At 39.0% G+C, this 13,266-nt stretch overlaps 1 protein-coding gene across 1 annotated transcript; it reads right to left on the bottom strand.

Moving 5' to 3' along the window:
* Positions 1-9,820: 9,820 nt before the first annotated feature.
* Positions 9,821-12,299, bottom strand: LOC310935082 (uncharacterized protein). Its single transcript, XM_083898918.1, has one exon. The coding sequence runs from the start codon at positions 12,289-12,291 to the stop codon at positions 10,780-10,782; it is 1,512 nt and encodes a 503-aa protein (XP_083755044.1). The 5' UTR covers positions 12,292-12,299; the 3' UTR covers positions 9,821-10,779.
* Positions 12,300-13,266: the final 967 nt, after the last annotated feature.

Here is a 13,266-nt window from a genome sequence, read left to right on the forward strand (position 1 = left end):
GTGCCCAAACTTTTGATTACCACTATTTCCATCATCTGTTTTTGTTGCTTCATGAAAACAAAATATACTTTATATACTTAAGAGAGAAGGATCAAAGATAGTCACATATTTCTAATATCAAATCAGACACTAATGAAATACATTGAAGTGGCTCTGTGGTGTAGTGTGGATGGATCAGTCTGTTACTGAATGAGCTGATAATGTCCTGACTCACAACTTGTTGCTAAATCATTAGCATCACAGTCAATACTTCACACACAAAGCTGTGTCATTCACAGAGTTGTGTAAAGACACAAATCCCTGAGAGGAATTAGTTGGTGAATACATTACAGACCTGCAAATTACACAGGGTTGTTTTCTGTGGTGCTAAATTGTACCGGGACGTGCAGTTAAAAACAAAGACAAGCAGGAAGTTCCTATTATTTGCCGGTCAGAGACTCAGAGTGGTACATGCCTGAGACGGAAGGCTAAGCTAAGCTATGCTAAGTTTGTCTTGTTCTTTACAGTTGAAGCATGGTTTAATCAATGTTTCATTTTTTTTTTTTTTTGCATATTGTGTTCGACATGCTTTTTTATTTTATTTTGTACCCTTGAATACGATGGTAAAACATTTTCCTTTGTGAATAATAAAGTTATTTTTTCCCACTTATCCTTCATGCATGTGTACAACACAGTTCAACAGTAAATACTTGTGGAAGGAGGCTGAATAGTTACTGATTTTGTTGTATAACTATACTACACAAGTTAGATTTACACAAAAAAGATGATGCAGAAAAAGCATGTCTTTTCCCTCGCAGCCATATCAGTTTGAAAACTACATTCTGTCATTGTCTTCTCAGTTTACAAGGCCAAATTAAAGAGAGCCAGAGCCGGTCCTAACTTTTAGCAAAGATGGCGGACACTGTGTTTACATTCTGGGAATGAAGTCTCGTCCCCCTATGGGTGAGTCTAAAAAGTGCAGAACTTGTGTTGTAGTTCAAATCTTGAATTAATGGGTAACCTCTAAGTACGTCATGTGACACGATACTATTTTTTAGAAATCAGGGGAAAACTGAGGGAGGGAAGCAGACTTTGTTTAAAATAATACTGCTATACTAGCAATACAAAGCTACATGCTAATCAGTGAAGTATTAAGTAATAACATTGAGATTTCACAGACCTGTCTGCTGTAACTTTACTTCACGTTTCCAAAGCATCTTCATCAGAATGCGCTGACGATCCTTCTCTTCTTTGGACTCAACGATAGTAATTTCTCCACGTTTGTTTCCTGTCTGATCTTGACTCTCAGCTACAGCAGAGAGGAGCTGGTGGTCAGTGTCTGGTTCTGGTTTCATATGATCACTTTCTTCATTATCAGGAGTCAACATAAAGGTATCAGCCTCCTGCTTCAGTTCAAGCTGCTCCTGCTCCTGACTGCTGCAGATTTCCTCCTCTTCCTCTTTAATCTGTAGAGACTCTGGTTCCTCTTGGTCCAGACTGGAGTTCCTCTGCTGGTTCCAGAGCTGCTGCTCAGTGAGAACCTCCTCCTCCTCCTCCTTAAGAACATCTTTCAGTGGAAGCTCTGGAGACAGAATAATAATAATGATAATAATAATAATAATAATGTACATACATAAATGTGTATATAAAACAGATAAAGTGTCAAAAAAAAAGTAGAAATATACAATAAAACAATATACCATAGCTTATTGCATAATAGACCGTGTAAACATCTATAAAACTGCTCTGATTCTCTTTTCATCAGAAAAGAGTAAAAACAATTGAAACTTTACAGGAAAACACTCTCAGTATGTCTTAATAAAAGTGTGTTATGAAAATACACTTTGGTATTATTATTATTATCATTATTTCTGGCATTTCCTGTAAAAGCGGAAGTTTATTTTGAAAAGCCTCCGTATCCGTCGCGAGGAGAACAACTCGAAGGACAAAACGAGCGAACTTTACAACAAAACGCTCTCAGAACAAAGTGAAGTTTAAAGACAGAAAACACAGACGGAGACAAAGTGAGAGGAACATAACGACACACAATAATAATCCTCATTATTCCGCTTGTACTCACCTATCCGCTGTAACTTGACTTTAGGTTTATAAACGACCTCCAACAGTTTGCGCTGACGAATCATCTCCTCCTCGCGTTCGACGACGATTCTTTCTACGTGTGTGAATATGTCTTCAGCAGCAGCAGTTAGTCGCTCCTGGATTAAACCTCTCAAACGGAAGTGAAGACATCGCTGCTTCGTTCGAAAAAGCGCAATATTTGACCTGCGACACGCAAACAAAACACCGCTGTCCACACGGAGCTAACGATGCTACAACGAGGACTTTGTGCTACTGATTTGTTCTACGCATGGGCGGAAGTGACGCAACTTCCTGTTAGCGCTCATTTCTCCATTTCTCCATTTCTCGGATAGAGCAGACAATTTAGTCATGGTGGTCACTCTGGGTACTGCAACATCAACATACTCCAATTTCCCCATTGAGCACAATAGTAAAAGAGACGCCTGTAAAAGTGTCCACAGGACACCTCGAGACATGGACACAGGCTTTTATAGATCTTTATATTCTATATTTTTAATTCATGTGTACGAGCACAGCTGTGCGCGGTCATGTGACGTCTCGTCAACAGCGCTACCGTCGGTGAACTTTATGAGAAATGTGAATAAATGACAATGAGGGGTCTTTTCGTTTATATATATAATATATTAATATTGTGACAAGGTAACAAGGTTAACAAAGTAAGGGAAACACTTCCTGGCAACACACATGGATTTTATTTGACATAATCAACAAATACAGAGGAAAATATAAAGTGACACAACTTCCTGTTTCCGTGAGTGAACTGTGGACTGACGACAAACACAAAAATAGCTCAAAAACATGCATTTCATTTTACTAGAATCACAATTGTTTTTATTGTTCAGCGTTACGGCAAAAGGTTTCAGCAAAAGTCATACAAAGTAGACATCAGTGGCTCTTATTTTGAAAGCCAGTTACAAAGGAAGTGGTGCTATTTGAAGAAGAAAAACACTTCAACGCCTAAGTTACAAGAATAAAGACTTTAAATCATAGCAACAACAATAATGAAGTGTTATTTCGTAGCATATATTGTGGGTTTTTTTTTTTAAAAAAGGGTCCAAAATATTTGCAGAAAATACAAACTCAAAACATTAATTTACAGGAGTTTGACAACTACAATAGATCTTTGAAAGAAATACAGTTTCCAGGACAATTGATGAAAATAAAAAGACTAATTTCATGAATCAAAGACGCCTACTTTTACCTACAGAAGTAAACAAAAACAATTAATTCAATTAAAAAAAAGTCAGATTCAATAATGAGTTTAAATCCACTGTCATGGTCGAGATAATGAAATTCATTTTCACCAGTAATTTATCACCAACAGTATTTATACTAATGGCTTCCATGAAGTTCACACAAGTGACTACAATGTACTCAACATCTATTTTGAACCGAGTTTACATTTCAGATTTGTAGTTTCTTTCTCCTCCAATAATTTTCCAACGTATTGTTGGCAGATGTCAAATAAATGAGGCTCCATAACATTCTGAGACCATCCATATCAGTGGTATATGGCTTGTTCTCACCTGTGAGTCCTCATGTGGATCTTCACATTTCTTTTAAGCACAAAGCTTTTCTTACAAATGTTACAAATATGAGGCTTCTCGCCCGTGTGAACTTTGTCAAAAACACTTTCCACATTTCACAAGAAAATGGCCTGTCCCCTGTGTGAATTCTCATCTGATTCATCAAGACATGTTTATACCCAAAGCATTTCTTACAAATGTTGCACATATGGGACTTCTTCAATTGTGTGAATTATATTGTGACTTGTCAAATACGCCGAGTCGAAAACACTTTCCACGTTATACAAGAAAATCGCTTCTCACCCGTGTGACTTTTTGTGTCTTATCAAATTTGATTGATATCGATAAGACTTTCCACAGGTTTGACAACAATATGGCTTCTCACCCGTGTGAGTTCTCATGTGTTTAATCAAGTCAGTTTTCACCGCAAAGCCTTTCTTACAAATGTTGCAAACATGGGGCTTCTCACCCGTGTGAGTTCTCATGTGTCTAAAAAAGTAACTTTTATCCGCATAGCCTTTCTTACAAATGTTACAAACATGGGGCTTTTCACCTGAGTGAGTTCTCATGTGTCTAATCAAGTGAGCTTTTACTGCAAAGCATTTCTTACAAACGTTGCAAATATGGGGCTTTTCAGCCGTGTGAGTTCTCATGTGTTTAATCAAGTCACTTTTATCCGCAAAGCCTTTCTTACAAATGTTGCAAACATGGGGCTTCTCACCCGTGTGAGTCCTCATGTGTCTAATCAAGTGAGCTTTTAATACAAAGCATTTCTTACAATCATTGCAAACATGGGACTTTTCACCCGTGTGAGTTCTCATGTGTCTAATCAAGTAACTTTTATCCGCATAGCCTTTCTTACAAATGTTACAAACATGGGGCTTTTCACCTGAGTGAGTTCTCATGTGTCTAATCAAGTGAGCTTTTACCGCAAAGCATTTCTTACAAACGTTGCAAACATGGGGCTTTTCACCTGTGTGAGTTCTCATGTGTCTAATCAAGTGAGCTTTTACTGCATAGCATTTCTTACAAACGTTGCAAACATGGGGCTTTTCAGCCGTGTGAGTTCTCATGTGTTTAATCAAGTCACTTTTATCCGCAAAGCCTTTCTTACAAATGTTGCAAACATGGGGCTTTTCACCCGTGTGAGTTCTCATGTGTCTAATCAAGTGAACTTTTTCCGCAAAGCATTTCTTGCAAACGTTGCAAACATGGGGCTTTTCACCCGTGTGAGTCCTTCTGTGGGTCACTAAATGAGAACTGCATCGAAAACACTTTCCACACGTTTCACAAGAATATGGCCTTTCACCCGTGTGAGTTCTCATGTGTCTAATCAAGTGAACTTTTTCCGCAAAGCTTTTCTTACAAACCTTGCAAACATGGGGCTTTTCACCCGTGTGAGTCCTTCTGTGGGTCACCAAATAAGAACTGCGTCGAAAACACTTTCCACACATTTCACAAGAATATGGCCTTTCACTCGTGTGAGTTCTCCTGTGGCTAATCAAGGTAACTTTTCCCGTAAAGCATTTCTTACAAACGTTGCAAACATGGGGCTTCTCAAACGTGTGAGTTCTTCTGTGCCGTTTCAAATGGGAAACTTCTGGAAAAAGCTTTCCACAAGTTTCACAGGGATATGGCCTCTCACTCATGTGAGTTGTCATGTGGTACTTCAAGCCATTTTTAGACTTAAAACATTTCTTACAAATGTTGCATGTATGGGTCTTTCTATCTGTAATATTTCCCATGTTTCCTGTCTGATCTTGACTCTCAGCTACAGCAGAGAGGAGCTGGTGGTCAGTGTCTGGTTCTGGTTCCATGTGATCACTCTCTTCATTATCAGGAGTCAACATAAAGGTATCAGCCTCCTGCTTCAGTTCAAGCTGCTCCTGCTCCTGACTGGTGCAGATTTCCTCCTCTTCCTCTTTAATCTGTAGAGACTCTGGTTCCTCTTGGTCCAGACTGGAGTTTTTCTCCTGGTTCCAGAGCTGCTGCTCAGTGAGAACCTCCTCCTCCTTAAAAACATTCTGTTGTGGAAGCTCTGCAGACACACAGGAATGGGTCATAACGGCTTAATGATTAAACGTAAGTTAAATTTCCTCCAGAATATTTCAGATTTCTTTGAAACTCAACAGTTTTTCACTAATCCCTGGAGTCAGTTTGTTATATTCAGGTTTAACAAGTATAAATGTCAGGTATGTAAGTCAAGCTCAGACTGTTATTATCTGGAGGGAAAGACAACAGTGTTGGCACTGCCCTGGCTCTTCTCATGACGACTACAACCCACTAAATGCAGTCACTAAATGGTGGAGTAGTGGCAGAAGGTCAGGTAGGCCACAGTTCTGTGACTGAGCGTGTTGTTTGTCATCTACAACAACACAACAAATCTAGTCTGGCAATAAATATATTATTTATTATCAACATAATGTATTGTTTTTTTATTATATTATCAGTAACTAACAACTCAAAATGTAAAAAGGATTTTCGGGAAGATTCACGACGGTTCAAAATGTTTTTCGGGACGTTTCCAGGACGGTGGTGAAAAAAGTTAGTTTTAATCCCTGCTAGACGAGTTAGTTTTACACAATAAAAATGATGCAGAAAAGCAGGTCTTTTCCCTCACAGCCATATCAGTTTGAAAACTACATTCTGTCATTGTCTTCTCAGTTTACAAGGCCAAATTAAAGAGAGCCAGAGCCGGTCGTAACTTTTAGCAAAGATGGCGGACACTGCGTTTACATTCTGGGAATGAAGTCTCGTCCCCCTATGGGTGAGTCTAAAAAGTGCAGAACTCGTGTTATAGTTCAAATCTTGAATTAACGCAATACTATTTTTTAGAAATCAGGGGAAAACTGAGGGAGGGAAGCAGAATTTAAAAAAAATAATACTGCTACACTAGCAATACAAAGCTACATGCTAATCAGTGAAGTATTAAGTAAGAACATTGAAGTTTCACAGACCTGTCTGCTGTAACTTTACTTCAGGTTTCCAAAGGATCTTCATCAGTCTGCGCTGACGATCCTTCTCTTCTTTGGACTCAACGATGGTAATTTCTCCACGTTTGTTTCCTGTCTGATCTTGACTCTCAGCTACAGCAGAGAGGAGCTGGTGGTCAGTGTCTGGTTCTGGTTCCATGTGATCACTTTCTTCATTATCAGGAGTCAACATAAAGGTATCAGCCTCCTGCTTCAGTTCAAGCTGCTCCTGCTCCTGACTGCTGCAGATTTCCTCCTCTTCCTCTTTAATCTGTAGAGACTCTGGTTCCTCTTGGTCCAGACTGGAGTTCCTCTCCTGGTTCCAGAGCTGCTGCTCAGTGAGAACCTCCTCCTCCTCCTCCTTAAGAACATCTTTCAGTGGAAGCTCTGGAGACACAATAATAATAATAATGTACATACATATATGTGTATATAAAACAGATTAAGTGTCAAAAAAAAGCAGAAATATACAATAAAACAATATACCATAGCTTATTGCATAATAGACCGTGTAAACATCTATAAAACTGCTCTGATTCTCTTTTCATCAGAAAAGAGTAAAAACAATTGAAACTTTACAGGAAAACACTCTCAGTACGTCTTAATAAAAGTGTGTTATGAAAATACACTTTGGTATTATTATTATTATCATTATTTCTGGCATTTCCTGTAAAGGCGGAAGTTTATTCAACGTATAACGTATGTAACACCATGCTGAGGATGTTCTACCAGTCGGTGGTAGCCAGTGCCATCTTCTTTGCTGTTGTGTGCTGGGGCAGCAGGCTGAGGGCAGCAGACGCCAAGAAGATCAGCAGGATCATCAGGAAGGCTGGCTCCGTCCTGGGGGTCCAGCTGGACTCTTTGGTGGTGGTGTCTGAGAGGAGGATGCTGTGTAAACTGCACAGTATCCTGGACAACAACTCTCACCCTCTCCACCAGCTGCTGACTTCGAGCAGAAGCACCTTCAGCAACAGACTCATTCTCCCCCGGTGTAACACAGAACGCCAGAGGAAGTCTTTTCTTCCTGTGGCCATCAGGCTGTTTAATTTAGCTACTTCTGGCCGCATTAGGAACAGTGGAGACACTGTGTCCTGATCCAAATGTCACTTTACCCATATCACTTCATCACTTTACTTTGTTTGCACTATGCTGATAACATTAGTCACCTTATCACTGTTTATCACTTTCAACATTTGCTCACCATATTTTAGTTGTACTTATTTTATTTCCGTGCGTACTGCTGTATATTATATATACCTACGTTGACTGTGATTCTTTTTTGATTCTTTTTGTGGCATTGTTGCATTTAAGTTACTGTTGTAAGTTACTGTTTTTCCTTCTGTTTGGCACTTTGTTGCATTTGTCTTACTTGTTTATTTTACTTTATTTTTTTGTTTTATCTTTATTTTTATTTTTATTTTATTTTATGTATCTTTTAACTCTTGTACATCTACACTTTTACCTCCCAATTGTTGCACAATAATTTCCCTCGGGATAAATTAAGCATCTTGAATCTTGAATTATTTTGAAAAGCCCCCCGGATCCGCCGCGAGGAGAACATCTCGATTAAAAAACTGTGTGAACTTTACAACAAAACGCTCTCAGAACAAAGTGAAGTTTAAAGACAGAAAACACAGACGGAGACAAAGTGAGAGGAACATAACGACACACAATAATAATCCTCATTATTCCGCTTGTACTCACCTATCCGCTGTAACTTGACTTTAGGTTTATAAACGACCTCCAACAGTTTGCGCTGACGAATCATCTCCTCCTCGTACACGACGACGATTCTTTCTACGTGTGTGAATATGTCTTCAGCAGCAGCAGTTAGTCGCTCCTGGATTAAACCTCTCAAACGGAAGTGAAGACATCGCTGCTTCGTTCGAAAAAGCGCAATATTTGACCTGCGAAACGCGAACAAAACACCGCTGTCCACACGGAGCTAACGATGCTACAACGAGGACTTTGTGCTACGGATTTGTTCTACGCATGGGCGGAAGTGACGCAACTTCCTGTTAGCTCTCATTTCTCCATTTCTCGGATAGAGCAGACAATTTAGTCATGGTGGTCACTCTGGGTACTGCAACATCAACATACTCATATTTCCCCATTGAGCACAATAGTAAAAGAGACGCCTGTAAAAGTGTCCACAGGACACCTCGAGACATGGACACAGGCTTTTATAGATCTTTATATTCTATATTTTTAATCCGTGAAGTTTCATATTTGTAAAAACTTCCTAAAGGCCATAAAAAGCCCAGACAAATCTTATTTCCCAGAGTGACGTCACAGCTGTGCGCGGTCATGTGGCGTCTCGTGAACGGCTCTACTGTCAGTGAACTTTATGAGAAATGTGAATAAATGAAGACAATGAGAGGGTTTTTCATTTTACAGTTAAAGGTACAATATGTAGTATTTATGGGTTTATATGACCCAAAATCCACTTTTTTATACATATTATGTGCTCCTGCATTGTCTAGTCGCTGTATAATAGTTTTTGTTTCATTTTCGTAGTGTTTTAAAAAGTCATGTAAAATACATGACCACGGACCGCGGTTGCATAGCCACTGTTAGCAGCGAGACGCCATGTTTCTACCGGAGCCTGTAAGGACAAACGCGAGAGAACAAAACAAGCGTCTCTTTACTTGTAGCTGAAGTCCCGCCTCCTCTCTCTCCGCTTCGTCTGCTACGGACGCGGTAGCTCCGCCCTCTCCCTCACGAACCTCATCTGCTGACACGGAGAAAGACGACGAGGACGACATTTGACCAGCTGCGGATACCGTAGCGCTCAGGGAAGGGAGGGGGTGAGTAGATTTTGTAAATTTCAGCCTCTCCTCTAGATGGCACTATAAACTACTTATTTCCCCATTTAAAGTAAGGGAAACGCTTCCTGTTGTCTAAAAAAAACAAACCAATAAATACAGCAGCACACTTTTTTTTTTTTTTTTTCATATAATCGACAAATACAGGTGGAAATATAATATATATATATATATTTATTTTTTAATATTGTGACAAGGTAACAAGGTTAACAAAGTAAGGGAAAAACTTCCCGGCAACACACATGGATTTTATTTGACATAATCAACTAATACAGAGGAAAATATAAAGTGACAACTTCCTGTTTCCGCGAGTGAACTGTGGACTCATTTCATTTGACTGGAATCACAATTGTTTTTATTGTTCAGCGTTACGGCAAAAGGTTTCAGCAAAAGTCATACAAAGTAGACATCAGTGGCTCTTATTTTGAAAGCCAGTTTCAAAGGAAGTGGTGCTATTTGAAGAAGAAAAAAAACACTTCAATGACTAAGTTACAAGAATAAAGACTTTAAATCATAGCAACAACAATAATGAAGTGTTATTTCGTAGCATATATTGTGTTTTTTTTTAAAAAAGGGTTCAAAATATTTGGAGAAAATACAAACTCAAAACATTAATTTACAGGAGTTTGACAACTACAATAGATCTTTCAAAGAAATACAGTTTCCAGGACAATTGATGAAAATAAAAAGACTCATTTCATTAATCAAAGACGCCTACTTTTCCCTACAGAAGTAAACAAAAACAATTAATTCAATTAAAAAAAAGTCAGATTCAATAATGAGTTTAAATCCACTGTCATGGTCGAGATAATGAAATTCATTTTCACCAGTAATTTATCACCAACAGTATTTATACTAATGGCTTCCATGAAGTTTACACAAGTGACGACAATGTACTCAACATCTATTTTGAACCGAGTTTACATTTTAGATTTGCAGTTTCTTTCTCCTCCAATAATTTGCCAACGTATTGTTGGCAGATGTCAAATAAATGAGGCTCCATAACATTCTGAGACCATCCATATCAGTGGTATATGGCTTGTTCTCACCTGTGAGTCCTCATGTGGATCTTCACATTTCTTTTAAGCACAAAGCTTTTCTTACAAATGTTACAAATATGAGGCTTCTCGCCTGTGTGAATTTGTTTGTGTTTTGTCAAAACTGAACTTTGTCAAAAACACTTTCCACATTTCACAAGAAAATGGCCTGTCCCCTGTGTGAATTCTCATCTGATTCATCAAGACATGTTTATACCCAAAGCATTTCTTACAAATGTTGCACATACGGGACTTCTTCAATTGTGTGAATTATATTGTGACTTGTCAAATACGCCAATAGTCGAAAAAAACTTTCCACTTTATACAAGAAAATCGCTTCTCACCCGTGTGACTTTTTGTGTCTCATCAAATCTGATTGATATCGATAAGACTTTCCACAGGTTTGACAACAATATGGCTTCTCACCCGTGTGAGTTCTCATGTGGTTAATCAAGGTACTTTTTTGCACAAAGCCTTTCTTACAAATGATGCAAACATGGGGCTTTTCACCCGTGTGAGTTTTCATGTGTATATTCATGGCACTTTTATCCGCGAAGCATTTCTGACAAACTTTGCAAACATGGGGCTTTTCACCCGTGTGAGTTCTTAGGTGCCGTTTCAAATATGCAATTTGTCGAAAAAGCTTTCCACACGTTTTACAGGGATAAGGCTTTTCACCTGTGTGAGTCCTTCTGTGGGTCACCAAATCAGAACTGCGTCGAAAACACTTTCCACACGTTTCACAGAAATATGGCTTTTCAGCTGTGTGAGTTCTATTGTGGATTGTCAAATGAGAACTTTGTCCAAAACACTTTCCAGACACTTCACAAATTGAAGGCTTCTCACCCGTGTGAGTGCTCATGTGTCTAATCATGTTGCCTTTAAACACAAAGCATTTCTGACAAACGTTGCAAACATAGGGCCTTTCACCCATGTGATTTTTTCTGTGCTGTTTCAAACTCGAAATTCTTTGAAAACGCTTTCCACACGTTTCACAAGAATGTGGCTTTTCACCCTTGTGAGTTCTCATGTGTCTAATCAAGTAACTTTTTTCCGCAAAGCATTTCTCACAAACGTTGCAAACATGGGGCTTCTCACCTGTGTGAGTTCTCATGTGTATAATCATGGTACTTTTATGCACAAAGCATTTCTTACAAATTTCGCAAACATGGGGCTTTTCACCCGTGTGAGTTCTCATATGTCTAATCATGGCACTTTTATGCACAAAGCATTTCTTACAAATTTTGCAAACATGGGGCTTTTCACCCGTGTGAGTTCTTCTGTGGGTCACCAAAAGATTACTGTATGGAAAAAGCTTTCCACACATTTCACAGGAATAAGGCTTTTCACCCGTGTGAGTCCTTCTGTGGGACACCAAATCATTTCTGCGTCGAAAACACTTTCCACACGTTTCACAGGAATAAGGCTTTTCACCTGTGTGAGTCCTTCTGTGGGACACCAAATCATTACGGCGTCGAAAACACTTTCCACACGTTTCACAGGAATAAGGCTTTTCACCTGTGTGAGTCCTTCTGTGGGACACCAAATCATTACGGCGTCGAAAACACTTTCCACACGTTTCACAGGAATAAGGCTTTTCACCTGTGTGAATTCTATTGTGGCTTGTCAAATGAGAACTTTGTCCAAAACGCTTTCCACACTTTTCACAACTATATGGCTTCTCACCCGTGTGAGTTGTCATGTGGTACTTCAAACCAAGTTTAGACATAAAACATTTCTTACAGATGTTGCACATGTGGATCTTTTTACCTGTAATATTTCCCATGTTTCCTATCTGATCTTGACTTTCAGCTACAGCAGAGAGGAGCTGGTGGTCAGTGTCTGGTTCCATGTGATCACTTTCTTCATTATCAGGAGTCAACATAAAGGTATCAGCCTCCTGCTTCAGTTCAAGCTGCTCCTGCTCCTGACTGCTGCAGATTTCCTCCTCTTCCTCTTTAATCTGTAGAGTCTCTGGTTCCTCTTGGTCCAGACTGGAGTTTCTCTCCTGGTTCCAGAGCTGCTGCTCACTGAGAACCACCTCCTCCTCCTCCTCCTTAAGAACATTCTGTTGTGGAAGCTCTGCAGACGCACAGGAATGGGTTATGACTGTAATAATAGCTTAATGATTAAACTTAAGTTAATTTTCCTCCAGAATATTTCAGATTTCTTTGAAACTTAACAGTTTTAAAAAAAATCCCTGGAGTCAGTTTGTTATACGTGTCCAGCCATGGCAAAACTGGTCACAAGTCTACTTAGGGACAGTTCGGAGTTATTTACAGATTCCGAAAGTGTGATTTCTAAGCTTTCCAACCATGTCCAACACATGCAAATTGGTTAATATTTGAAGAAGATATGGCCATTTGAATGTAGGCACTCCTCAAACTGCTTTAGGGAGAATTTTAGACTCAAAGATTTACACCTTCTTCGAGCCAAGAGACAGAATCATCACATTTACATAGAACAACCCCCTCCTGGTCTAAGCTGTCAGTGAAACCACACCCTGCTCTGTATGAGCACAGATACTATTGTCGTGAGCTTCACTGCTACACAGGACAATACATATACAATACATGAAAACACTGGACATACAGTAATATCCTCTTAAGATTTGAAATGAAACAAACTAAAAAAAAAATATGGGGGGGGGTGGCTTATTCTGTTATCATTTGTGTAGTCATACAGTGGTATGCAAAAGTTTGGGCACCCCTGTAAATGTTCATGATTTTTTCTTTATACATCATTGGTTGTTTGAAAAAGACATTTCAGTTAAATATATCATATAGGAGACAAACACAGTGATATTTGAGAAGTGAAATAAAGTTTA

The sequence above is a fragment of the Microchirus variegatus genome, assembly GCF_963457635.1.
Source record: "Microchirus variegatus genome assembly, chromosome: 12".
Taxonomy (NCBI): Eukaryota; Metazoa; Chordata; class Actinopteri; order Pleuronectiformes; family Soleidae; genus Microchirus; species Microchirus variegatus.

Bases quoted from the DNA above. Each gene is read 5' to 3' on its own strand.
- LOC310935082 (XM_083898918.1), bottom strand. From the start codon at position 12,291: ATGGAACCAGACACTGACCACCAGCTCCTCTCTGCTGTAGCTGAAAGT.